This window comes from Phalacrocorax carbo, chromosome 13 (assembly GCF_963921805.1).
Source record: "Phalacrocorax carbo chromosome 13, bPhaCar2.1, whole genome shotgun sequence".
In the NCBI taxonomy this organism is placed as follows: domain Eukaryota; kingdom Metazoa; phylum Chordata; class Aves; order Suliformes; family Phalacrocoracidae; genus Phalacrocorax; species Phalacrocorax carbo.
Window position 1 is genome coordinate 8,034,135 of NC_087525.1, and position 27,688 is coordinate 8,061,822.

The 27,688-nt window shown below is 48.6% G+C and overlaps 2 protein-coding genes and 1 long non-coding RNA gene across 4 annotated transcripts; 2 read left to right on the top strand and 1 right to left on the bottom strand.

Moving 5' to 3' along the window:
* Positions 1 to 24: 24 nt before the first annotated feature.
* Positions 25 to 2,794, top strand: EGR2 (early growth response 2). Its single transcript, XM_064464743.1, has 2 exons — positions 25 to 578; positions 877 to 2,794. The coding sequence occupies exons 1-2, from the start codon at positions 401 to 403 to the stop codon at positions 2,112 to 2,114; spliced, it is 1,416 nt and encodes a 471-aa protein (XP_064320813.1). The 5' UTR covers positions 25 to 400; the 3' UTR covers positions 2,115 to 2,794.
* Positions 2,795 to 4,533: 1,739 nt separating this feature from the next.
* On the bottom strand, positions 4,534 to 7,710 carry ADO (2-aminoethanethiol dioxygenase). Its single transcript, XM_064464744.1, has one exon. The coding sequence runs from the start codon at positions 7,626 to 7,628 to the stop codon at positions 6,885 to 6,887; it is 744 nt and encodes a 247-aa protein (XP_064320814.1). The 5' UTR covers positions 7,629 to 7,710; the 3' UTR covers positions 4,534 to 6,884.
* A 298-nt stretch (positions 7,711 to 8,008) lies between these two features.
* Positions 8,009 to 26,829, top strand: LOC135315604 (uncharacterized). Of its 2 annotated transcripts, XR_010375084.1 has the most exons (6): positions 8,009 to 8,059; positions 8,554 to 10,095; positions 15,350 to 15,490; positions 15,958 to 16,070; positions 25,516 to 25,603; positions 25,694 to 26,829. It is a non-coding gene; the product is annotated as an uncharacterized LOC135315604 (long non-coding RNA). The 2 variants fall into 2 exon arrangements; XR_010375083.1 differs by lacking the exon at positions 8,009 to 8,059 and having other exon boundaries at positions 8,121 to 10,095; positions 25,694 to 26,824.
* Positions 26,830 to 27,688: the final 859 nt, after the last annotated feature.

The following is a 27,688-nucleotide window of genomic DNA, read 5'->3' on the forward strand; positions in this document are numbered from 1 at the left end:
GGAGGGGGGGTCGGGGCGGGCGCGGGGCGGTGGGTCCCGCACGCGGGCACCCACGTGACCGCCGGGCCCCGTTCCTCAGTCCTTATATGGGCAGTGACGTCCCGGGCATTCAGGGGGCCCCCATAAATACTTACCGCCAGACTTGTCCTCCAGCGCGAGCTGCGGCGGGAGCGCGGCTCTCCCCGGGGCCCCGCACCGCACCGCACCGCCGCGACGGGGCGGCCGGCCGCCCGCACATGCCTCCCCGCGCGCCGCAGCGGCTTCCCGCCGTCCCCCCGCGCCGGTAGTGGGAGGCAGGGGGGAAGCACCCCCTCCTCTCCCCATCCCTCCCCTCCCTTTCCCGCCCCGAGCGCCCACCGCGGGCCGGGAGCGCCGCTCCCCCGGCCGCCCCGCCGCCCCCATGATGACCGCCAAGGCGGTGGACAAGATCCCGGTGACCCTCGGAGGGTTCGTGCACCAGCTCCCCGAGGGCATTTACCCCGCGGATGACATCTCCGCCGGGCTGCCAACTTCGGTCGCGATCTTCCCCAATGCTGACCTGGCAGGGCCGTTCGACCAGATGAGCGGTGTGGCAGGAGGTAAGCGGAGCCCGCGCAGGTGCGGGACGGGCCGCCCGCGGGGGGCGGCGGGCGGGAGGGCGGGCGGGGGGCGGACTGGGACGGGGGTCCCCGGCGCCCCTCTCGGCAGCCCTCACCCCAGCGCCCGGCTCGGGGGGAAAAGTTGGGGCCGCCGCGGAGCCCCCGCAGCCGGAGCGCAACATGTGGGCGCCGCGGGACCGCGACGGGGACGGGGACCGCGACCGGGACGACCGGGCCCGGGCCCGGGCCGCCCGGCGGGTGGCGGCGTGGAGGGCTGACCGGCTCCTTGCCCCCCCAGACGGCATGATCAACGTGGACATGGGCGACAAGCGGGCCCTGGACCTGCCCTACGGCGGCGGCTTCGCGCCCAACGCCCCGGCATCCCGCAACCAGACCTTCACCTACATGGGCAAATTCTCGATCGACCCGCAGTACCCCGGCGCCGGCTGCTACCCCGAGGGCATCATCAACATCGTCAGCGCGGGGATCCTGCAGGGGGTCAGCACGCCCTCCTCCGCCGCCTCCTCCGCCTCCTCCGCCGCCTCCTCCGCCTCCTCCTCGGCCACCGCCGCCTCCGCCGCCTCCGCCGCCTCCCCCAACCCGCTGGCCGGGGCCCTGGGCTGCACCATGGCGCAGGGCCAGCCGGCCGACCTGGAGCACCTCTACTCGCCGCCGCCGCCTCCCTACTCGGGCTGCGGCGACCTGTACCCGCAGGACCCCTCCTCGGCTTTCCTGCCCGCCGCCGGCGGCGGGGCGCTGCCTTTCCCCCCGCCGCCCTCCTACCCGTCCCCGAAGGCGGCGGCGGCCGACGGCGGGCTCTTCACCATGATCCCCGAGTACGGCGGCTTCTTCCCGCCGCCCCAGTGCCAGCGGGAGCTGCACGCCGGCCCCGACCGCAAACCCTTCCCCTGCCCCCTCGACTCTCTCCGCGTCCCGCCGCCCCTCACGCCGCTCTCCACCATCCGTAACTTCACCATGGGGGCGCCCCAGGCGGGCGCCGCTCCCGGCAGCGCTCCCGGCGGCGGCGGCGGCGGCGGCGGGGGCGAGGGTGCGGGCGCCCGGTTGCCCGCCGGCGCCTACAGCCCGCACCACCTGCCGCTGCGACCCATCCTGCGGCCCCGCAAGTACCCCAACCGGCCCAGCAAAACGCCGGTCCACGAGCGGCCCTACCCCTGCCCCGCCGAGGGCTGCGACCGCCGTTTCTCCCGCTCCGACGAGCTCACCCGGCACATCCGCATCCACACGGGCCACAAGCCCTTCCAGTGCCGCATCTGCATGCGGAACTTCAGCCGCAGCGACCACCTCACCACCCACATCCGCACGCACACCGGCGAGAAACCCTTCGCCTGCGATTTCTGCGGCAGGAAGTTCGCCCGCTCCGACGAGAGGAAGCGGCACACCAAGATCCACCTGCGCCAGAAGGAGCGGAAAGGAGCCGCCGCCGCCGCCGCCGGTGGGTGCCCGCAGCCCGGCGGCGGGACCGGCGCCGCCGCCACCGCCCTGGCCCCCTGCGCGGCGCGGACGCGGACGCCCTGAGGGTGCGGGGTTCACGGCGGAGGAACCGGCGCTGAACCGCCGAACTGCCGCCACCGAGCGCGGCGGGGCGCGACGAGCACCCGGCGGGGCTGCCCCGGGCCGGGCCGGGCCGGGCCGGAGCGGGGCGGGGCGGGCCGGCGGGTGTACATAGGGGCTGCGGCGGGAGGATGGATGCATGCAGTGCCGTCGTGGTGAGGTGTCCTTGGTGCCTTGTGTGGTGTAGAGCCCGGTCCCCTGTCTGCATGTGTGGGGGGGTGCCTTACCGATCCGCTCCGACGACAGCGGCGACACCGAGACCGGAAAGTTTTTCCCTCCCTGGTTTTAGTATGGCTGTACATTTCTGCCTATTAATATTGGGATTTTTTTTTTTTTTTTTAGAGACTATATTTTTGTACGCACTGGTTTGGGGTTTTGGTTTTGTTTTTCTTTTCGGTGACTTAAAAGTGTTACGTTTGTAGTAGAACTCTGGGACGGGATGTAAATACTGTGGCTGGAACCGACGCCCGTTGTCCGCCGGGACCCGGCGCCCAGCAGATAACACGAATAATGCACAACCACTAACGGGAGGTGGAAGGAGAGAGCGTTTCTTCCTGGCCACTCTGTAAATAAACTTTTCGACGATAGGGTCGGTGCTTACAACGTTTATAAAAGACGACAAATAAATCCTTAATTATGCTAAATCGACACTTTTATTGCCGTAGGTTCCCCGGCCCGGCCCGGGGGAGGGGGTGCCTCCCGCCCGGCCCGGAGCCGCGCCGGACCCCGGCGGCGGGGGGGTGCTGCGGGACAGCCCGTCCCGCACCGCCCCGGGGCGGAAAACCAGCGTCCCCGGCCCCGGCGCACAAACGCCCGCTCTGGGGCCGCGGGGATTTCCCTCGGAGACGAGAGACGGGATAATATTAACCGGGGAGCGGGGTGGGTTTTTTTGACTCACTCTTGTTTTTGTTCCGCGGTTACGATCCGCCCCAGGCAACCTGCCCGAGTGGGCTCCGGAAAAGCGAGCACCGCCGCTCGGGGAACGCGGTGCCCGGCGGCGGGGGCTGCGGGGGCCCGGGGGCGGCGGCGCTCACCCACAGCGCATGGCCCAGCTTCTTCTGCCGAACCCATCTGGCCGCAACATCGCCCTTTTTTTCGCTTCCCCCCCCCCCCCCCCCCTTCTCCCTTTTTTCTAACCTGTTTTGATTATTGGTTTTTAAGATGTCATCCTGGCCTGGCCCCACCAGGGCCCACCCTCGGGTCCTGCCCTCGGTGCAGAGCTGTACCGCTGGCGTCCCCAGTACAGCCTGCACCGCCCGGGTGAGCCGTGCCGGATGGACCTCACCGCTAACGCCCCAGCCCAGCACTGCTGGGAGCCAGGCAAGGCCCTCACCGAGCCGCTCCCAGCCTCTGCTTGCCCCCGGTGCCAGGTCCCACTGCACAAAGCCCCAGTGGCACCTGCCTTATCGGTCTGAAATGCCCTGCTCCCTGGCTCCTGGAACTGGCACTGGCTTTTGGGGCTGCTGCTCTTTGCTTGGGAAAGGCGGTCAGCGGTAGCCGAAGCAATGTGCCTGGTTTTGAATCGGACATGAAGCGGGCTTCCAAAGCCAGCCACGGACCAGTCTGTGAGGGATGGAGAAGCCACAGAATGATGCCAGCTCGAGAGCCACCACGCTCACCACCCTGCCATCCACCTTAGCAGCACAAGTAAGCCTTTGCCTCCCCTGCTGCATCTCTCGGCAGGTTGCAGCTTTGCCACCTGATCCCATGTGCTCCTGGCCCCCAAAGGAGACCACGGCCTGCTGCCGGAGGGACGTGACCTGGGAGCGCAACCCCACGGGAGCTGTGGCCTCCTCGGTCGGTGTCGGTAGGCTGCAGTATGGGGAGGTGGGCAGGGATACTGTGCGCTCTGCCTGCTGCACTCCCAGAGGTACTGCCACAGCCTCGGATAACCACAGCTTGGTCGCAGCTAAAGCATCGTGAGCAAAACTGGGATTTCAGCTACCCCGGCGCACAATCCAAGGCTCTACTCGCACTCTCCAAACTACTGTCTGCAGCCACACTACAAGATTAAGACCCCCCATCAAAAGCAAAACGAGATAAACACCACAGAAATTGTAAATGAGCTGAATGAAGGAAGCTGCCAGTGACCAGCGTACAGCTACCAGAGAACATCACATTGTGTAACGGTATCGGCGATCTTAAACCCCTGCCTTTGCCTGACAGTAACAGTCACCCTCAAAAGCGGAAATACCGCGTGTGTCTGGATTTGTCCGCAGCGCACCAGTGGAAGATTTGCGCTGAGGACCCAGCGTTCAGCATCGCCTTTCAAAGAAAGGCCAGTTGCACCATTTGGACTGTTGGGCAAAAGAAACTTGCGCTCTGTTCCATACTTGGTTCAAGACTGTCATACTTGTGAAGGAAAGTAATGACTGGTCAGTGGTGAGATATCCTGTGTTTATTCTATAATTCAGCAATAACAGTAATTTTGCTGTTGTGAAAACACTATAACCAGACTGCAGAGAGAAGGAACGGCATTAGACTTAAACCTTCTCCTTACAGATATCCAGAACATACGAAGTAAGTTTCAGTTACTGAGTAAGCAAGAAGTTACACAAAGAGGCTTTTCTTTAATGCATCACAGGTTTTCTTCGCTATTTTTCCTGGCTTTAATACTTTGATGCTAACACCTTTATAAAAAAAAAAAAAAAAAAAAGAAAAAAGGTCTTGCCACAGTTGTTAACGGCGCTCTGCAGCGTAAGGGACCATGCTGTCCTCTACGGAAAGATGCATTAAAGTCCTACCGCATTAAACATCTTGACTAATTTTTACATGTGGAGAAAAACATTAAGAACCAAGCAGAAAGACCTAAGGCGAAGAGAGAGCAGATGAGATAAAAGAATGCTCTCTATTGCAGTTTGGTTTTCCAGTACAGCTGTTTGCATGCACCTCGCTACCTTCTTTGTGGACTTCTGAAAAAGGATGACGGTCTTCATTAGCATCGGAGTTAGAACCAGGCTGTAACACAGGGAGGCATTGCGTTATAGTTAATGACTACATTCGATAGAGAATCGTTGCACATTAACTAATGCTAAGCTGCAGGGGAATTCCAGGAAAAACAGGTAAGCCAGCTGCAGAAATATCAGACACTTTCAAGTGCTGCAAGAATGGAAATCGTCTGAAATAATTTCCACCAATTTTTCCTTGCAAAAAGAATTAATCTGTGCATGCATAATGCTGACTGTATTTTACATTCATTCTTTCGCAGACCAAAAAAAAAAAAAAAAAAAAAAAAAGCAATGCCGTATCAGAATCATTAAAAAAATTCTCACATACAATCCACTGTACAGGAAAAGCAAGCCTGCTTTTATAAATACATAAAGAAAAATTAAAGCCAGTTGTGGAACGATTTCTGGAGCAGGCTGGTACATCACTTAGGAGGTCGGTAAGTTGCATTTTCTTACTCAAATTCCCACATCGTGACCAAGAGGGCCAAGGCTGCCCCGGCCCGGGTTTGCAGTACCAAGTTTGCGGTAGGATGAACAGGCATGAGACCAGTCCCTGCAGTACCAACGGAGTATTTCACCTATAGAAGTTGTTCCTCCCTTGTTAGAAAGCTTGCATCCCCTGCCGTGGACAAACTGCGTCTCCATACTGCTTCCATCATAGCAAGGCGAAACTCATGGTGTCTCTTCTATGCTATGTTTATTTAAAAGCTTTATGAAAAAGTAGTCCTTATAAATAGTATAAAGAGGGAAACTGCAAGGCTTCAAAAGCCCAAAGGGTTCACTTGTCCATATAAAAACACAGACCACATATTAAAGAGAAGACATCAGGACAAATCTTATCTCTACCTAGGGTACGCGTGCCGCTGTGTATATAGGGTTGGCAAATATGTCATGTTTCTAGAATAGCCTCCACAACACAGCAGCGGATAGTTGGTTTTCCTCTTGCGATGGCCAGTTTCCGCTACCCTCTGCCGCTGCTGCATGAGCGGTTCCAAGCGAGGTTAATTGGCAGCTGACTAGTCTCCTTCTAGCTGAAGGGAATATGCATAGACGTGCTCTGTGATTCTCAGTCGCAACAGCAAGGATTTCATACGCAACACTTTAAAGAACTGTTAAAAAGTAATGCTGAACTTGACAGCATCCCTTCGGAGTGGGAATTCCCTTAACTCCAGCCCCCAGGATCACTGTGTTTAACAGACGAGCGTGTCCTGGCCCAAGAGCTGTTTTGGGTTTGTTTTTTGCTAGCAGGGTACAGCTCTTGTCAAGATGGGGTCCCCAAAGGCTGCAGCCACACCAGCCCCCTGCCCAGGCTGGGGGGGGGGGGGGGGCACGCCACAGCTCTGGCAACAGGATCCCCTCCAGGGGAAGTCGGGGTGCCCTGGGACCATTCTTATTTCATTTTCTCTCCCCTGCCGGAGCCCAATTCCCCCTCCCTGATGCACAGCCCTATTTCCACAGGACGCTGTTTTCCCCCTACCACTCAGTCGAGCAGGAGTGTAACCGTGCCACTCCTCCACATCAGCCCAAAGGACATAAACACGCTCTGGTGCTTTATTGCCCCCGACTCATCAAGCCGGGCAGGACTGGGGAAGAAGGACAGCTTTGACTCGCGGCGCTCCCCAGGAGCCCCAGCCAGCACCCGCCGGCCGGTCCCAGAGGCGGGCCCGGGGAGAAGGGCGGCCGGGGGGGTGGGAGGGAGGGCGCGGGGCTCCCGCCAACCGTCCCAACGGTCCTAACGGTCCCAACGGCCGCGGCCCGGGCCGCCGCCGCCTCCGCCTCCTCCTCTTCAGAGGCACACGCGGGGCCCAGGGTAGGGCTCGCCCCCGCACCAGAAGTCGGCGGCCTGCGGGGTCTCCATGAGCCACACCTCCCGCGGCAGCCCGGGAGGCTCGGCGCCCGCCGGCGACCCCTCCAGCAGGCGGTAGTAGTGGCAGTCCCGGCCGTGCTGGGGGTCGTAGGGCGGCGCCAAGATGTCGAGGAAGGCGGCAGGCCCGTCCACGGCGTCGATCTGGTGGAGGTTGTCGGTGTGCGGCGAGAGCAGGCAGGGCGGGGAGGCCGGCGTGTAGTGCTGGCGGGAGCGGAACAGGGCGCGGTGGCAGGGCCCGCCGGCGGCGGCGGCGGGCGGCGGGGCAGCGGCGGCGGCGGCGGGCAGCGTGTCCATGCAGGCGATGCGCAGCGTGCCGTACAGCACCTTCAACATGCCGTTCATACCCGGGTGGTCGTGCAACGGGATGCAGGCGCCGCTCCGCAGCAGGAACACGCCCATGCTGAAGCTCTCCGTTTCGCAGATGTGCATGTAGCTGACGGGAGGTACCACGCCGCCCCACGGTAATCCCCCGCCCGCCGCCGCCGCCGCCGCCGTCGACGGCCCCCGCGGCGCCAAGTGCAAGTCCTCGGCGCGCACCTCGTCCAGCAGCTGCTGCAGCCGGTGCAGGTTCTCCCCGAAGGCCGGCCCCGCCGGGCTGCGGAAGGTGATCCGCGCCTGCCGCGCCACCCGCTGGATCAGGGAGGCCATGTTGTCCCGGGGCATGGCGGCGCCCGGCCCGGCCCCGCCGCGGCAGGCGGCTCCCCCCGCTCTCCCGCCGCTTCCTCCGCCCCTCTGCCCCCGACGCGCAGGCGCCCCCGCGCCGCCGTGCACCACGGGGATCGTAGTCCCGCCCGCCGCCCGCCCTGCTGCTCCGGGTCCCGCAACCGCCCCGCAACCCCCGCCGCTCCACAGGGTCCCGCGGGGCGAGGGGCGCGGAGCCGGGGGCGGCGGGGCGGCGCGGAGCCGGGGGCGGCGGCGGGAGAAGGGGAGGGAGGGAGGGGGAGAGGAGGACTACGGCTCCCGGCAGGGCCGGCGGAGGTGAGTGGCGGGAGGGGGCCGCGCCCTGCGGGGCGGTGTACGGGGGGCGGCGGGGCCGGCCGGCGCCTGGGGTCGTGCGGCGTCGCCGCCTGCGGCCGCCATCTTAGAGCGGCGGGGTGAGGGGCAAGGCCGTGCCGGGCGTGCGGGAGGGGGCAGCGGCCCTGGACCCCGCGGTGGGGCGCTGAGGGGCGGCGGGGGGCCTCGCCCGGCGGGTGCGGGGGCCCGCACAGTGCCCTGCCCGCCAGGGGCGGGGAAGCCAGAGCTCCCGCGGAGCGTGCTTGCTCCCGCCTAGCTGCGGGCGGCTGAGGAGAAAGCGCGGGAGGAACTTCTTACTTGGCTTGTAGTTCAGCCGTGTAAAACTTGAGCACGGTAGTGCAAATGAGGTGTCACGGACATGTAACAGACTACGCAAACAGGTTATGTTTGATCACAAATTGCTTGTTAAGCCATTTTGCCAAATCTGTCTGATTTCAAGTTACTTTCTGAGACAGCCGCTCCCATTGGAGTACTGAACCGAGGTCTTGCTGTACGACACGCGCTGTCCTTGATGTGTCTCCTTATCGTCACTTTCGAGCATGATTCTATTTGAATCCATTATCTTTAACCACAGATGAACATCGAACCAGCACATGGAGTTCCAGGCACTGATCCTCAGAGAACCCACATGTGACAGAAAGGATGGATAATCTTTTGGCTCAGTTCCAGCCAGCTGGAGCCTGCATGTGGTTGTTCCAGGCTGATGTACAAAAGGGGTACAGCATTTATTCTGCCAGGGCATTACATACAACATTTTATTTCATTTATATGTCTGTGGCAATGATCCTATTACCTTCTTTCTAATACACGTGACTGCACATAGCAGATCATGTCTAGAAAATACTGTCAGAAGTTAACCTGTTAGTGATGGGATTTGTTAATGTTAGTCTCTAGTCACAAATATACAGGCTCATACCACCTTGAGTTCAATTATTTAAGTGGGTGTTCAGCACCTAAGTACTGACCATGGTAGGTCTAGGCCCAGCTAGTTAGGATTCTAAAAACAGCTGAAGGATAATAATCAAATAGGACTGCAGTGTCTGCAGCCCACCAAGTTAAAAAAAGTTGTTTAAAAACGAGGTAAACCAATGTGTTTTCTTGATTAAAGTCAAACTCAGGTCTTAAGATATGCATTAAACTCAGATAAGGTATATGTGGCCTTATAGTATTCTTAAATGTTATACATGTATAAGAAATATTGTGCATGAATCAGAAGTAGAGATGTTGTGGGCATGTGATGGCCCAGCAGAGAATGAAACACTGATGCCGTAAACAAAGATTGGTGACTTGAATCTCTTCTCCCAAACCTATTTCCCTCCATCTATAAATAAGTTTGGTGCACAGAATGCAAATTTAGGTCATGGCATTATTGCTTCCTCTTCATAGAGGAGGATGTTCATTCAAGTTGCTGCTTTCGAGTTCCACCTGAAGCTACAAAGCATTGCAATTTTCAGCTCGTGTTCACACGCTGATGTTTTAAGTAATTTCTCTCTCCAGTGCCAGTGTTGGGAGCATGGGGTGAAGATCAGGGGAGCGTTTGTATACCTGGCAGGTCTGCTGGCAGGATGCTTAGGATGAGGGGGCAGATTTAATGAGTTGAGAGGCAGAGTCTTCAACGGCCTGCAAGCCTTTCTGTATTAGAGCGAACTGCTGAGGGTGCCAACAGTCTCACCGCTGCTGTGCTGATTGGCAACTGTCATTTTGTCAGAAGCCAGGGGATTTGGGAGGCTCCGTGGTCAGTGTGCGCTTCTATTCAGTCCCCTTCTGCAGGCACAGTCCATTTAATTACAGAGGTATGGACTGGAGTTTTTGGAAGTAATCATTACCAGTGATACTGATAAATTATCTCTTTATTGGCTTAAGCTATCCATTTGTGTCTTGCCTCAGCGATTATATTTTATGCTTGCAAGTGATTACTAGAATGCTCAGTTTTGAACACACTGGTTCTTTTTCTATGCAGCACAAAAATAAGCTGTTTTGTGGAAATGGAAATGCTTGGTATTGGTAGGACATTGTGCGCTTGGAGTAACAGGCAGTTGTAAAAAAGGATCAGCATGGAAAACCAGGATCCTGAGTACTGACCTCAGCCTGATGTTGACTCGCTGGGTGATATTAGGTGAGTTACTTGACCCTTTTAGTGCTTATCGCTCTGTAAACCATGAATCACATGTCCTGTGTACAAGGATGTTATGTTAAGATTTTAAGAACATCTTTATGTGAACATTCCCTGTGCCATGTTACGCTGGTAATAAAGTTTATGTTTTGCATAATTGATCACCTTATGATCCTCAATGTTTTTAAACAACTGTATTGATTTCTATTTCTAACAGATAAAGACAAAAATATGCCCTTGGCACTTAATGTTCCAGTTAAATGCTATGTCACACCCACATTTTTCGGTGCAATAATATTAAAAAAAACCCCAAACAAAACAACAAACCACCAACCTCAAAAGAAAAGCAAGCCAACTAGCAGTTACACTGACATGTTTTTTTCTTCTCAAGAGCCATATTCTTAGCTGGCCTCTACCATATTGAGTGCACGTGAAGAAAAAAAAAAATCACGGTGTAGTTGCTTGGCTGGGCTTTGAGACTGCTTTGTGCCAGTGATGCAATGACCAAAGTTCAGCCCAGTGGTTTCATGATACAACCAGTGTGAGGGAGGTCAGGTTTAGGTTATGGTTTTGGTCTCCTGCTGTGTTTGGTTTTTTCCCCACACACAGAAAGAGAGTGAGTTGAGAAGTGTTACAGCTATTTTCTCCTGCCCAACCCCCCTGTATTTCTAGGCTTCTTTCTACCTGAACTCCTGAGATGGACAGTTTTTCAGCTTCTAGCTTCTTTGTTGCTGTAATGTATTACAGTTCCCCCCAAGTTTGTGAAATATCTCTTGCCCATTTTCACTTTCTTCTGGGGGTTGCTTCACAGATTTTTAAATTTGCTTTGAGAAGTTAGAATTACTTGTAACCATCAGGTAAACCAGCAGACTTGAATGGGTGAAAATGAGAGCCGCCTGCTTAGAAGTTTGGTTGTTAACTGTAACTAAATGTGTCACGATGCTAGAATAGTTCACAGTGTGTAGAACTTAGGCAGTATAGAAACCATCCTCCTTTATAGTGTTGCCAATGGCTGCAGATATGTGTTTACACAGGACAAAAAATAAGAATTTGTGTTGAAGAATGTCTTTTTTGCACTGTTCCTGCCACCGGTACTGCAAGGGGGTATATATATTTTTTTTTTCTTAATTTTTATAGCTACACCAGTCAAGGAGATAGATATGAATGCTAGCCAAACATGATTCAGATGAGAACAAGACTAAAAAGAGAGAAGGCAAACAACATGTATGTAATATTTGCTGGCTCTCCAGTAATGGCTGTGTAAAAGAAAGTTGGTTATTGGTTAATCATCAAAGAATTTAGATATCCGTAGAAACAGAGGAGACCTAGATATAACTGTGCTGAAATCAAAAGGGGAATTAAGTTCATATATGTACCAAACTTCAAGCAGATCTATGTAACATTAAGACTCCCACCCACCTTTACCACTTCTTTACTGACACACATCCTGTATTCCATTAACCACGTAATTCACCCCTTGCTGCACTCTTCATTTGTTGTAGCCTCTCTGTTAAAGGCAGTATTTCTATATAAAGCACATCATTAATGAATTTTATTGACAGTTTGCTACTGAACAGCGTAGAGCAGGAGTTGGAGTGACTCAGAGTAGGAAAGGCTGTGAAGCATGCAACTCCCTGTGCATGAATTTGCAGAGATAATGAGCCTCATTCTGATCTTCTGAATTTAGTTCCACCGATTTCCACTGGTGCAGATCAGATCCGTGCTGACGTCTCTGACGCCGCCCAAGTTAGACTGTGGTGATGGGTACTGTGAGTTAGTCGTGGCCTTATTCCTTCTGAACTCTCTGACTGTCTAGGACAGATCCTGGGTGTGAGGAAGAAGACGTTTACCAGTGTGGTTAGAAACTGTCCTCCCTGCATGCGCTTCCTTCTTGGCATGTAGTTTGCAGGACGGCATGTCTGGCCAGATCTGCTTGAGTGGTATCACTCTTAGCCACTGCAGCTGTGGAGCTGCGTGGCACTTTCACCAGCTGTATCCAGCTGTGACAAAAAAACCCAGAGAGCGCACGAGCAGGAGAAATCCCCTAATGGTTGTAGAGTTAGTACTTGATGTTTCTAAGTTTTTCATATATCTTTAATGTTTTCCAAGGGTAATCTGATCATATAATCTGGGAAAAATATGACCTTTATTTCTAAAACTTTAAAAATATATTCAAGAATTTGTTTAATGTGTCCACAATCCTGGGTGCTCAGATACGGGCAGGAAGGTAAAAAAAGATTTTTTTTGACAATTACTGAGACGGAAGAAACCTGCAGCTCAATTTGCAAGTGTAATTCTGAGTCCATAAAAAGCGGTACTGTCACTCTTTCTTATTACTGGCATAACTTTCAAAATAAAATATCAACAGGAATGTGTATGGATGCTGTGTTATGAAGAATGTAATTAGAAACAAATGGGAATCACTGATTATTATAATGTACAGAATGCCATAATTTTGGACCATCACTTTTAGTCTTTTACCTGACAGCAGAAAAGACACAGTTAAAGATGTGGAATGTTTACTTGTGATTTCTTCCCTGCATATCTTTATCTCTGGTTGTGTTAAAATAATTTTATATTTATTTTACGTAAGTGCATTCAAAAGCAGCAAAATACATAGAAGCCATTTATCATTTTATCAATATAAGTTACTCTTAATTTTAAGTGCTGATACTACCTGTTGGGAAAGTTGAAATCTGTTTGCTGGGAGAGTTGGTAAAAAACAAAAGTCATACTTGGCTGTAGTCCTGATGCTTTATTGGCATGAGGTGTTTGTCTCCTCCCTGGAAGGTCCTGGCTAGCGGTGATGTGGAACACCCAGAGTCTATCCTGCTGCCAGTGGCAGCAAGCACAGGGCGCCGTGTTGCACCCCCCTGCCGCTCCAGGCGTGCCCTGGTGCTCACTGCCACCGGCACCGCGTCATTCCTCGGGCTCAGAGCTTGGCTCTCTCCACCATTTTTGAAACCACATCCCTGGAGGTCCTTTGAATTCTGTCACCGTCAGTGACCCATAAGGCCCCTGTGGCCTCTGTTACATCAGTGCCGAACTCCACTTGTGGTTTTTTTTCCTCTCTCTGTTACTTTTTCAGAGAATCCCAAGGGTCCTGTTTGGTTGATCAGTGGTAGAGCAGAGGGTGGGAGAAAGCTTGCGAGGTCAGCTCTGTTTGGAAGCAGCTCCCTTGGCCTTCAGCCCTCCCCTCAGCAGCTGGCTTTCAAATGGCAAGAGAAGGTTTTGTTGATACGACCCAGGGGAAGGCCTGCTTAGCGTATGAAGACTCTGCAAAGTCCTTGTCATCAGGCAGTGATGAGAAAAGCTGCTCGCTTGCAGCAAAAGCCTTATGTTTCTCTCTCAGTGCATATCTGTTCTCCCCTTATCACTGAATCAGTGCCATATTTGCTTTTGCCTGCTTTGAGATAGGTGTGGCGTATGAGCACTTTTGTGCTAGGGTAGGGTGTGATCGTGCTTTGCTGGAGTCTGAGAGTTAGAAGTAGATAGTTTGCTAACTGGGGTCCCAGAGGGTGTGAGGTGTGGGTCTACCACTGCTTGTGCTATGCTAAGTAGTGATCACACACCAACTGTTCATCAACCTTACTAGCAAGGTCTAAAGTAATCCTATTTCTGTGGCTTAAAGAGTTACTGCTGTGCAGCTGAGTCACTGTAACCTGCTTGGTGCTCACTGATAGCCTTCCCTCACTGCCAAAAATGCTTTAGCATTTATCTTTGAGCTAAGCCTTTCTTTTTCACAGTCATGAGTAAGTACTAGTTATGGTCATCGCACAGGTGATAAGCAGTAACACGTGAAGCCAGAGTAACTTGATTGCCTTTGGTTATATATGTAACACATTATTTTAAGCATCTCTTTTCAGCAGGAGAAAGAACTTTTTCATTTCTTAGTGACTTGGGATCAAATTTATCTCAGCAGAGTTCTATACAGGGTTAATGAATAATGCTCAATTTATGAAGGAGGGAATAAGTAATTTTTAAAGACTAGCCAAGGAGCATTTTTCTATTTTAAATAATAATAGACACATGTTTTTCATGGAAGGGCTTAGTGTTCAGCAGAAAAAGAGGTGAATGATAAAATCTGGTAGATAAGGTGTTTTAGTGGGACAGGGAAATACCTTTCAATGTTTTCAGGTGTTTGTAGTGTTTAGGTTAATCGGTAAATCCAGTAAAATCCTTCTTTGTCCCATAGGAGAAGGGTCCGTATTAAAATTGAGGCCTCTGGGAGGAGGAAGGAAGTTTTGTGCAAGCATTTGAACAAGGAAGGTGCACAGAGAGAAGCAGAAGAAAAAGGCCAGGACCCAAAGAAGTGTTACAGCCACCCACGCAGCAGTACTGATCTCGCTTTGCGTTTTGGTTATCACCCCGGATTTGACTACTTCCAAGACAAAAGTATTAAAATACAAGAACATCAATTAGAAAATGTGGCAATTAGTAGAGGAAAATGGTGAGGAAAAAGAAAAGGAAGGAAGAGATGCCAGTGTGGATGAAGTGTGAGTGAATGAGGTCAGGGGGATGTTCCAGAGAAGTAGAATGCAGAGGTGAGCGGGTATCTGAATGTGCAGGGAATGAGGCGACGAGGAAACAGGGCAGTTTGGTTCCATGACGTACAGTTGCGGGATGAACAGCTGTTAAAGGGAACATACAAAGGCATTTGGAAAGTCAGTGCTATGTGTAGGCTGGGTTTTGAAGTGTGAATAGAAATGATGATATAAAAATTTTAGTTTCTTTAAAACTGAAGAAAGTCATTTTAGTGGTGTGTTTGAGGACAAAGTGAAAAGTTACAAGTTTGGAAATGACAAATGCTTGCCAGAGCTATAAACGTGGCCTTTGCTGGTTGTGCTCTGGCACTCCGAGTATTTACATGACCACATGTTCTTTTTCATTTAGAATAATAGAGTTGTCAGTAACATACCACTTCTGCACTATGCTACAGTGGGCATAGGTATATCTTCAGATGATTGAGGAAAAAACCCAAATATAAGTATATTTGGTATAATAGGAAATTAGTTCAGATATTTAGTATCTAGAATTTACTTCTACATTTCACAGCATGGTAGCAAAGTGTGGCAGATTTTTCTTGGAAGATTAGGATGAATTCCAGCAGAAACTGATGCAGAGACTCAGCTTTTTCCTGAAAAATAGCTTCCACTATTCCTCATAGCTAAGTATTTAGAGCTTGCAGGATCAGGGCCGAACGAGCCACACATCCTTCTTACTGTTTTTTTTTTTTTTTTTTTTTCCTTTCTTGCAGGAACCCAAAACTCTCCATGTCTCCATGTTAAAATGATTGGAAATTGAACTTAGGGGGATCTAGCATGTGATTACTTTTTTTAGACAGGATTTTCTTCGTAGCTGAATTGGACTGAGTCTTTTTTTTCTCCCAAAGCAGATGGTAAGTGATTCAGTACTTTTAGCAGTAGAAAAATGATTTGTTTTCTTTCCTGAGTCGTTGGTGTGAATGTACTTTTCTTTATCTATGTCTATTTACATATTATGTAAACATACTTTACCAGCATTTATGTACATAGTTTTCAGTCCTAATCCTGCAGAGAGCCCTGTATAGGCAAGGCCTTGCACATGGAAGGAGCTGACATTGCTTACAGAGAGCTGTTCACATGGAACTCATGGCAGGGTTGTAACTGTATTTGTATTTTTATGTATACGCTTAAATTTATGACACTACGAGGATGCCAGCAGAGCTGTAAGTCCACAAAACAGTTGAGTAACTTTGCATGCTTTACTTTTTGTCACCTAACAAAGCCTCTGGGGATGCCCTTGATCTCTTCTGGTGTCTTCCTGTGGTAGGCTGTAGGCCTCGTGACTTTTGCTTTAAAGCTAAAAGCTTTATCCTTTTTATAGAGTGTTGGGGCAAGTTCTCCCTGGTGCCAAGGGGGAGCGAGGGCCTCGTTCATGTGACCCTTTGGACTTGTACTGATGCTACGAGGGGGACTTCGGAAGGGATTCTAGTAATGGTGAGAAATAGTTGGAAGAGTATTAGAAAAACTTGTTTCACATGTGTATCTGACTGCTTAAGGTTATCTGCGTCTGTGTTTGTGTGTGTATATATGATGTTAAAACTGAATGCTAAATGCAGCGTTGTTCCTTGTTTTGTGCTGAATTAAACATACACATAAACCATATATCTGCCATGTCAGGATATTGGTATTTGAGGCAGAATGGAAGGATCTGAAGCTGACAGTGTGCTACATTATAGGGAAATAGCATGTTATAGTGTCCAGTCACTGATTCCTTATAGAAGAAAGTTCAAGTCAAGGTTGCCCAAGCAGTCTTAAAGTTGCTCATTCCAAGCTGTTCAGAGCTGTTTTTTAAATCTGATGTGCTTCTACCCTGGCTTTGTCTGAGAATTAAAACGTTGGATGCATAGACTCGTACTGCTGCTTTACCGAGACGATAATACTCTACTTCAAAAAGAGTGGCCAGTTTCTCTGTTTACAAATCTGGCTGTACACAGTTGGAATGGGATTATCTGATTCTATCCTTGCTTCTCACCTCATCTACGCACACTTCAGTTGAGTCACTGGGGGTTCGCGCACAGAGGAGCTGGCCCCTTGCCTTGTTCTCCAGGTTTACCAGAGAGTTGAAACCCAGTTCTTAGCATCTCCCACTTGAAAAACATGACAATCTTCTGCTGCCATGAATTCTAGTAGGGGAAAAAAGGACACATGAATTAGCATCAGAAATACTGTGCTGTGACATGTCAGGTTTTTCTGCTCAATTAAATTATTCAGTGGAAGGGTGGCAGAAGAGGGCCTTTGAAACCAGCACTGGGTTTTTTTTGTCATGGATCAGTAGTCGAGCTGCGGTGATTGACTGTGCCTCGTATTGGTGTAATAAATTACTTTTCCCTTTCTGCAAGGGGGAGGCTTGGGGGAGTTTGCCTCTCGGGATGTGTGGCTGTTGATGTGGTCTTGCAAGGTGGCAGAAAACTGTGTCTGCAGAAGGACACGTAATCCTGTGGGATGCTGCTGTATGAGGTGGCGTGTGAATCCTGTCTGAGGTCAGGCTGCCTGCTGGGAGGAACGAGAGCTTGTTTGGCTAGCGCTCTCTGTGTGTTATGTACCGAGGGCCGTACCTCTGGACATACTCATCGCAGTTGCTAACAGCCACATTTTTTTATAACTGGGAATTGCTTTATTACATTACCAGAAAGAAATAAAAGCACAAAGCAATGGTTAGGTACTTCTAAATGTTTTATCTGTAGAAGAGCAGAACAGTAACTCCTAACCCAGCTATCATGGGTGTGCAGGGACAGTGGGATTAAGATTTCTGTTCTTTCAGGCTGTTGCTGTGCTCGTTGTAGTTGCCTCCTGACGGGCAGCAGAGTGCTTGCTTCCCAGTGCCACAGCTCCTGGTGTCCCCTGGCGCCTAGCCGCCTGTCCCTCCCTGGCCAGGTGTTGCACAGGGAATGGCACCATGTCTGGGAACGTGGCAGTGGCAGTGACATGAATAGTGAATGAAGGGAGTCCAGAAGTTACACCAGGTGATCTGTCAGGGAGAATGAGGAAAGTCTGCCCTCAGTGCGGAGGGCTCTGAAAAAACAGGGTTGGAGACCAGTTATCTGTTACATCCTGTGAGCCCCAGGGAGTAAATACTGTGGAGAAAACTTGGCTCAAAGCTTTGAGGGCTAGGTAATTGCTGGACTCTCTAGCTTGCTTAGGACGCAAGCATGCATTTATAAGCACTGAAAGTACTGAAGAGAGTTTCTTCTGGTTTCAGTTAATAATAGGGCACGTTGTGTACAGTTTGTTTGCTTGATTGGTTCATTTTATTGTGTGCAAATACACTGTAGAAACAATTTTGTCTTTTGTTCAGTGTTACTTAGCTGGCGTGCTTCTTGTAAATCCACTGACTGAAGGGGAATAAGTAACCTGCTCTGGTCTGTCTGTGAAACAAGGTCCATTTAAAAGAAAGGCCTGCGAGGGATATGGTAGGGCTCCAGAGGAGTTAAAAGGACAGTAAGCAGAGGAGGTAGTGTGTGCAGCAGAACAGAAACCTCCAGGCCATGTGTGCCACAGGCACAGCGACTTACTGGTGATGTGAATTGCCTCAGTGAAATAGGAGTTCTGCTCTCCCATGTGTGGTACAAAACTCAGGCTCCACAGATCTTAGTGGAAATGATGTGGTTTTGCACTAGGACAAACGAGAGCAGAAACTGGCCAACTGTTAATGGCTTTTTGTATTTGGGGCTGAAATAAAATGGCTGGGAATGCAAATAATTGTGCAAGAGTGATTCCGAAGTGACTTATAAAAGGCAAATTCAATATTTAATTGTTGGAAATACAAACTGTTTGGCACAAATCTCCAGGTTTGGCTGAGCTGTACTTGACCTGTGACAGAGAGAGCAAAGGTGATTTTAATTCCAAGGATCCAAGGGGTCAGTCTGTAATGTAACTCAAGACAGAGTCAGCATGCTGGCTGCTTTGTAATTACAGATACTCATTTTGTGTACAAACCCGGTTGATTCATTATCTTTTATTCCTATTATCTCAATCTTTATGTGTGAATCTGAACTATTTTACTTCAAGGGGATGGTGTGTAACTAGAATTAAAAAAAAAAAAGGGGTCGATAACAAGAAGTTGGTTGGTTTGATATAAAGATGTTCTGATGTAACTGAAATGATAAAATTGTTTACATCTATGTGCAGAATCTGAAAACTTTGTGGGAAGCCTAACAATTTAAAAATAATCTTTCTTCTGCTCTGTGCCCTGCATTTCTTGCAATATTTTGACCCATACCTCAGAAGAGGATAGTTTAGCTCTTAGAATATAAGAGAGACAGTTGCAAGCAATCACGTTGCTGTAGCTTAACCCACTGTCACTCCTCAGCTGCACTTCAGGAACCCGCTGAACTTCAGGGACTCTGCTCTCATGCCCTGTGGTGAAATGATACCTGTTGGCTTAAGCCATCTTCATGTTGTTAAATTCTTAAACTGTGGTAGTCTCACCAGAAGTTATCGGATGTCCTTATGCCTAGAAATGTGGTCATCCCATTCAAACTCCTGAAAGCAGAGAATGTTTTTCCTGAGGCCAAGATTTAAAAATGCTTTTACCTTTCAAAGAGCCTCCAGAATTTAACAAAGTAAATTTTACTTATGCAAGCTCTTTTCTCCCCTCCCCCCAATAATGTAAAAGTGACAGCACATGTGTGGATGATGTGATAGATGTCAGCTTTTGTTGGGACAGAAGCGTGATCCCGGAGTTGATGGGGTATTTCCTGGCAAATGTTTTACTGGCTGAGAACCAGAAGCTCGCATCCAGTTGACCGCACTGGAAGATGCGCACACAAAGTGAGAGTACTATGTGGCCTTCAAGCTTCTGTTCCTGTGGTACATGAGGTTTTATACTACACAGAATAATTGAACCATTCACTTTTCTGGGTAATTGAGATAAAACCGTTATCTCTGATCTATTCCAGTCTGCTCTGTCTGGGGTATGCCTCCATGACTTTAAAGAAGTGGCATGTATGCACAACAAGGAGGCTCTTAAACACCATAAACAGGACTTATTAACTAATGATACATGCTAATTTTTAAAGAGATTAGTACAACTGTTGCTGCTTATCTAGATCAAACAAATAACTTGGGAATATGGTCACCAAAGTGAAATGTTCTCTAAAATGCTTGTTAACAGGTTACTTATGTCTGTGTACTCCAAAAGCAGCATCTTTTTCTCTTAAGCCAAATGGAAAATTAGGTTGTTTTCTTATTTAAGTGTATGAGGAGAAACTGTGAAAATTGGTTGGGTTACGTTGATGTTAAGTAAGGGTCACAAGTGGAAAATCAGGGCCAGTGATTTTTTTGTTTTTGGCCAAAGGAAGGGACATTTCCATTTTCTGTTGCTGATTGAGTTCCCCTATGATCTTATCTAATATACAGAAACACTGAAACCGTGTCAAGAATATGGTCTCTCTTGTGCCCTACCACACGATAAAATCATGCAGTCAAGTTCTCCATTTGTGTGTGTCTCCTCCCTTTGACTGTCCTTTTAGACGCAGGCTCTCTGGGACAGGAGCTGTCTGTCGCTATGCCCGAGCCTGGGGGCACTGCTGGAACAGAGAGAGAGGTTTTCCTTCCACCCTGCTGTTTGCGGGTGACAGAGGGCTGAGTTGGAAGGCTGATGGGTGACTGGCTTGCTTTTCTAGGTGAACCCAATGAAGCAAGTGGATTGCATGAGGAGTCTTGTGTTGCTCTGGCTGGCAGCAAGTGTGGCTGGATACATCAAAAATCCCAAAGCTGCTCAGCTCTAAGCCCTGTCTGCATCTACAGCACCAGTCTCCAGGGAACTGATTACTAGAGGTTTCTAGATTGGAGGATACAAGTTGCGTTAAAAGGCCAGTCCCTGGGGGTTTAGGGGCGATAGCAGAATAAATATTTAAAACTTGCTTTCATTTTGCGTGGCACAAGATTTGTTCTCCCTTGCAGATGACCTCTCCAGCGCTGCTTGGACGAGCCTTCTGCTCTGTGATTGCTCCAAAAGCCGTGATTTGACAGTTAACCTGCTGTGTGCCAGCAGATCCACGTAGCAGCAGGCCCACCAGGCTTCCTGCAGACTGTTAAAGGAGTTTTGGAGCAATTGATTAAAAAATTCACCACTCTTTTCTTTGGAAGTTCACTGGATTCAGGGTGTCCCTTGCCTCTGGCACAGCTGGGCAGCAGGCTGGGGAGGAAAGCAGCACTGCTTTTATTATCTTTCAAATGCTTAGGGCTGCAGATGTTAAGTGCTATAAGCATAGGTTTTTTGAGAGCAATTTTGTAGGTGAGGAAGAAGCATTGCTATCAGGTGGACTGGAGGGGTAGTACTTTGACCTCTTGGTACACAGGACAGACAGAGGAGAAGGAATAAGACTGACAGAAAGAAAATCCTCTTTATCTGGACAATGTCAGCATGTCATCGTCAGTTCGGTAGTTATGTAGCTGCAAGCCTACTGCTGCCTGCTTTGCAAGGGGCAGATCATTAATGACAAGGCATGGCAGAGCGTGGCATTCTGAGGACTTTGAGGTACTGACAAGCTGATACCACCCAGAATAACTGCAAAGACCATGGTCGTGTCCAATACCAGGTCGTTTTAAGAATTGAAAAAACCTGTTACCTAGCATGTCACCCTTGAAGATAACATGTGGCATACATGCTGAAGCCTAAAACTCCCTCGCTTCTACCTCCCCAGCAGTGGCATACATGCATTCAGTTTCTCCTTAGTGTGAGCCACAAGGTGAGAATCAGTGCAGCTCAGGAACTGGAAGAGCTTTGGGGTTCCCTAGGCCAGCTGGATGTGCAGTAGTCCTGTACCTTTTGACCTAAGAAGCACTGGACACTGGATAGCTGTGCTGGGCAGGGCAAAGGGGTGGAGCAGGCATACTGTTAAGGCATATAGATCTCTAGCAAGACTGAAAGCAAAGGCAGTTTTGTGGGACTGAGGTAAAAGAATGCAAGAGCATATTCACTATATAGCTGCTAAGCAGGGAGCAAGAAAGGATTTTACTGTTTGTGGCTGGAGGGATGGAGTGAGGAGTGATGGATTAGGTAGAGAAGAATCAGTTTGGGCTGTGGGTTAATTGTACAATATACCCACAGCACTGACAATTTTCCCCCTCTTGTTTGTCATACATACCTGCAGATTTAATACTTTGCAACTGGAGAATTCAGCACTTTCCTGTCCTGTGAAACAATGCTTCTCTTCTGCCAGTCTCATGGAGATGTGGTGTGATGATATCACTTCCTAGCGAGGGGCTGGTGAATCACTTTGTTGGTGTTCATGAATCACTTCTTTGCTACCAGTTTCTGCACTGATCTTAATATAATTTCCAAAAGCAAAAATCATGACTTCAGAGACCTTACTTTTTGTTAAAGACACAATACTGTAATTCTCTCATTGCATAATGTACTGAACCCAAGCTCCCAGTGTGCTGTGGCAGAGCTCTCCCAAATCTGTTTCTGTAGTTGAAGGTGTTGCCACCTATCCAGTCAATTCCCTCCCTGGCAATGGAGAGCTTGCTTGTAGCTGGGTGGGAATAGGGAGCATACGTGCTTGTCTCACAGGCTCTGTGGGTAGTCCGACAGCTTAGCTTGAAGTTTAAAGCTCTGCTGTGGGTCTGATAACCTCTTGCATGGGAGCAGAAGTGCTCTGAGCTGTCATGGCTAGGTGCACAAAGGCTCCTCGGCTAGTTGAGAGCCTCTGATATTTTATTGCCTGCCTAGGACGTGTAACTGGTTGTTCATCTCCATCAGCTTTGCACCTCAAGTGGTGTAAAGAAGGCAGGAAGCAGGAGTCGGTAGGTCTCTCGGAATTTCCTTGTCCAAGGGAAGAACAGACAGCAGGCTGTGTGGTTGTATCGAGGCAATACAAAAGGTCTTTAACATGCATCTTCATATGCATTGGCACAGGACTTTTTCCTGGGGAAAAAGGAGTTATGCATGCTGTGAATACGATCTTGTGAGGGTAAAGGTACTTGTGGTTTATTCTTGGCAAAGCCTGGGGCTTCTTCGAGTCATCGTTATGACAGCACTAATCTTCTGGTGACTGAAGGGTCAGGGAATTGCATGGGAAGTGCAGAGGCACCTTTGCCCATTACCTTGTTTGATGGGCCAAGTGTTCCTCCGCCACAAAGATCCAGCCTGTTTCTCTGACCAAGCACAGCACGTGTTCTGGCAAGCCCATTGCTGCCCTTGGAGGGCATTTGCCTGTTGTTTTGTCTTGACCATTATGCCTTTCCCTTTCTCTGTGATACATTGCACATTGCCGGCTGGTATTTGTAAAATGTTCAGTAGAATTTTAAAACGAAACTTCTTTGGAGGAGGTCAGCGTGCCGTGGGGGACACGGCCCACGTGTGGGCAGCATCTGACAGATTCCTGTCGCTGTTACCCAACAAGCTTGTCAGAAATGACAGCACCTGCCCGTGGACTGCGCTAACGCAGTGATACTAGCCAAAATGGGAAGCGTTGATGGCATTGTTTGCCCTGTGTGTTCAGATTCATAGTCCCTTCCCACTGTGAGAGGTGCAGTGTCAGTGTCTGGGTAGACAGTTACACGTGTTAGGATAACAATACCAGATACCATTCAGTTCTGAGCAGCCAATGTGTAATTATTGTAATAGAAAAGCAGCACAGAAGATAGCTTAAAAGTTTTTCAGTTATCAGTGACTTTTCTGCACATAGGCAGGTAAGGAGGTAACCTGTCTAAAAGGTTCCTCATTCCAGAATTAGTGCCAAGGATCAGATCTTCCTGACCGCATTGCTGGGAAGCGCTGTTCTCACATTTACAGTGTGCCTACATGCTGGAGATTTTCCAGTTTCCTTTCTCTTTGTGATGGATGGAATCACTTTAAATCTGTCTTTTTTTACATTGAAAGGTTATTTGACTTTTTCTGCCCATGTTGCAGCCCTTGATGTGTTTCATGTATGTTATTAGCACTCCACAGCAGAACGCTGGTTTGCGCCCAAGAGGGTCTCAAAATAGCCATTGGTTCACCCTCCCTCTAAGCTTGTCTGCAGTCCAAGCCGCTTAATTCTCCATGTGGTCCACTGTCAGCCTCCCATGGTAAATTATCTGCCCTTGTAACCCACAGCCTAGTTTTTCTTACTCTGTTCAATGGAACTACTGACTATTGAGTTCAGCAAATCAAGTTGATGTTAAGAGAATACCTGTGATAATTTCCTGTTGCATGATTTGTACTTATTTTGTAAGTTTTATAAGGCTGTTTCGTTCCCTGCTGCCCTGATCTCAAATGCATGACCTTGGAAATCGGTTGATTTCAACGTAACTTTTTTTGAATTTGCAGCCCCTGGAGGATTGTAATTGCAGTGTTGCCTTGTGACTGTGCTGAATTAAGAATCAGAGCACAGCTGAAATTCCCAAAGGGCACAGTGGCTACTAGTACCTTGGTACCTTTTTAATGCCTTTTTTCTAAACAATATCTTTTTGCATTGTTTATGGTCAGTGTTTTTTTGGAAAAAAAAAAAGTTATTTCTTGGGTACTTGTTAAAATTTAAGAAAATAGCAGGTCCTCTTCCCCCTTATGTGCATACCTTCTCCTTCCATATGCTTTAGTGTGGTAAACTGTCCATCTCTTTCCATTGTTACGGGAAAACATTGAAACAACACACCATTTTGTAGACAAAGGAAGGAAAAATCTGGCAACTTTGTAGGAGCTCTCAGTCTAAGTATGGCAAAATTAGCAAATATAAAATGTAGGCCAACAGCTAAGGAGAAGAAAGGAGCAAAGTTACAGATGCTAAATAAGGATAGGATGAGATTGTTCAAAGAGGCAGCAGAAAGGACAGAGGATACTTGGCAAGAGAGACCCAATGATATGAGTCAGCTTTATTCCCACTGAATCTGAGTGTCATCCCAGGTTTATGGAGATGCGACATCCAAAGCCCTCCCAGGGAGAGAGATCTTAGCCCAGAGGGCAGCATGGGATAAGGCTCAAACCACGGAGAAGAAAAGGAGACACACAAGAACAAAAGGAATAAGAAAAGTAGAGGGAGCGAGAGAGAGTAAGTAGGGAGGAAGAAAGTTGGGAGCAGCCTGGGATATAGGACTGTGTAAATTTGAACTGGGGTCTTGAGCAAAGTCAAAGGGAGCTTTACCAAAAATAACAGTGGTCTCAAGCCCAATACAAGAACTTGAATTTGAATCGAAAGTGAAGAGAATTACAGCCATTCTGCTCTGTGTTAGATCTGCATTTGGAATGTCAAGCTTTGTTTTGCCTCTGGAGTCGTCAGTCTTGCACAGTCCCATTACAGCAGTGGCGGGCAATGCATGTTTTAGTGAGAGTGAGTTCCTATCCTAGGGCAGTAGAGCCTGTCCCCAGAGTGAAGGTTAGCTGGTGGAACTAACAATGGCAGCTTTTTGGAAAGCAACACTGAATTTGCCATAGGCATGACCTGGTAGCATTTTCCGCAGGCACCAGGACTGTGTGTGGAGAGCTCTGTTTGATGAAATCTGGGGCAGGTGAAGGGCAGACAGGCTATTCTGGTGCTTGGATGTCTGCTGGAGAAGGTGGCAGCATACCTGTGCAAGATGGGAAAATACTGGTGCATGCTGAAATTTTCCTGAAGAGCTCTGATGGGAAGATACAAATGTGGTGCTTTAAAAGGTAATTTACTGACAAAAACTAGTAATGAGCTGAACAATTAGCTTATCTTTCACCTTTCTAGATAATTTAACAGCTAAAGATTTAAAATTTATCTAGAAGAAGTTGGAGCATTAATTTTAGGCTGTTAAAATCTTCCCAAGCAATTTATGGTGGTGTTCTGGAGGAATTGTGTCTTATTTCAAGTTAGCTTAACTCTCACTTATTATTGTTATTGGTCAAATTACTTGCTATCTCTGTCAGAGATCACAATCCCTCAACAAATCTGATTGTATTTACTCATGTGTTTTCATTTCTTGAAAGGTGAAGATGTATTAAAAATTAAAGGAACGTTGATGGCAGTTTGTTGGAGTGAGGAATCAAAATTGGAATTCCAGCACATCTTAGTAATGTATGTGAATCTTTGGAAAGTATCCGAAATATTAGATGTATTTTAAGATTTTCTCTTGTTCCAATGGCATCTTTTCCTCTCTCTTCCCAGTCGTCATTTCAAAAATGTCAGAGGAACCACAACTGAACATTTCTTCTGTTCCCACCTGTGCTTTGGGATGCGAAAGGATAACTTTAGCACACAGAGACCTTGACTTCCTCTTGGATGCATCTGGACGATTTTATTAGGCAATCCGCGGAACATGTGATCTGTCTGAGAGTAGCTGATGATGAGCATCACCAAGATATGGTACAGGTTGCTGATCAATCCTGTCTTTCAGAAGACTTGAAAAATCAGACTCATGAAACACCCCTCTCGTAACCCACAGCCTCACCATGAGGACATTAGGGCAGCCACGACTGTACAAAGTATCCTCACCAGCAATCTTTCACCATCTGACAAATCTTTTCTTCTTGAAGGTAACTGTGGGTGGCCTTCCTTTGTCTAATTTCTGTAAATTCAGTGCATCACTTTCTAGTTATGCAGCTGATACTCGTGTTTCTATGAATGGCTATTTAAAAAAGGAAAGATCAGATGTTTGTTGTTTCGTTTCAACATAAATCAAACTTTGTACTCATATAGCAATTCTAGTTTAGCCCCAGGAATAGCTTTAGTATTGCTAAGTGTCTGGAGAGTATTGACTACAGAGACATGATTTTAAGCAGGCTATAATAGTTTCTACAGCTGTTAACAGTTCGCAGAAGAAAGGCAGTATTATTCATCGGTGTTTAAAATGTGCATGACTTGCATTGCACAGAAGTCAGATTGGGAGAATGTCAGAATTTTTTTTTTTCTGAGACTCTGCCAGGAAAGTCTTCAATAACTGGGGAAATTCTTTTCACTGGTGAAATCAACATGCAGCACATTGTGTTATTATAATTGCTTATAGCTCACCATGAAAGTTGTCTTTGTATGCGTGGATGTACGGCTTGTACTGTTTTGTTTTTATTTATTCTGCATTCTTTATTATAATGTTCCTTCCCTTTTTCCAGACCAGAAAGATTGTTATTGAGCCTTCCACAAAGCTGAAATAATGCTGTGTGTTAAAAAAATGTTAACAATTTGAAGAAGTTATAAAAATTTATAAGTTGACTGAATACTTTGGAAATTTCTGCATATTTTAATATAAATAGGTAATGCAAATGTTTGTTCTTTGCATTTAGAGGTGGGTCTCTGTTTTCTAAAGGTCTTGTTTATAAATTTGATACTTAAAATTACATTAGAACAAACCAGTATTTTCTCAGATTGTGTGATAGGAAAAATGTATTCACAAAAGACACAGAACATACATGGTTATCTCTGAATGTCACATAGTCATGAAATTTAACATAAATAGTATCCGTTGCTTGAATGACTTTATTAAGGACATTTAGGGGACTCCTGTTGCAGTCAGCTGAGGTCCTTCCATTCAGTTCCCCAGGTCCTGGGTTGGCCCACAAAGAAAAAGACCGTGCTGCAGCTAACTGAGAAATAAGAGATGATTTCCCTATAGATAGTGTGAAGTTCCAGGTTGCACTGGTGGACCTTGCATAGAAATTCAGTCACATAAAATCAAAGAAGTCATGGAAGACGAAGGAGTTATTTCAGATGGATTTGGTATTAGCAATGAGTTTGAGCTTTATTCATAACCAAAATCATAAAACAGAACAAGAGAGTCCAAAAGGAAGAAAGGAAAGTAGAAATAGGTGCAAGGGAAGAGGTGGGTGACAGAACACTGGCAGGTGGGCAAGGACCTAAATGCTGACAGAAAGTTTTAACAAAGACTAGTCCAAAATGGTAACAGTTCAAATGTTATTATCCACTGGAGGTGCTGGTTGCATAAATATCGGAAAAGACAGGCACCAAAATGCTTTTATGGAGAGGGCATACAAAGTGTTTGTTAAGTTTCCATGAAGGAGAATGATGTCTGATACTCCAAGGCAATTCCTCCACATGCAAGTATAGCAGCAACTAGGAGTGGGCCTGGAGACCTGCAGCTCTAGTGAGGTCCCCTGGACTGCATGCTGTGCACAGCTGGTGTGCTTTGCCTCTGCTGCCAGGGTACCT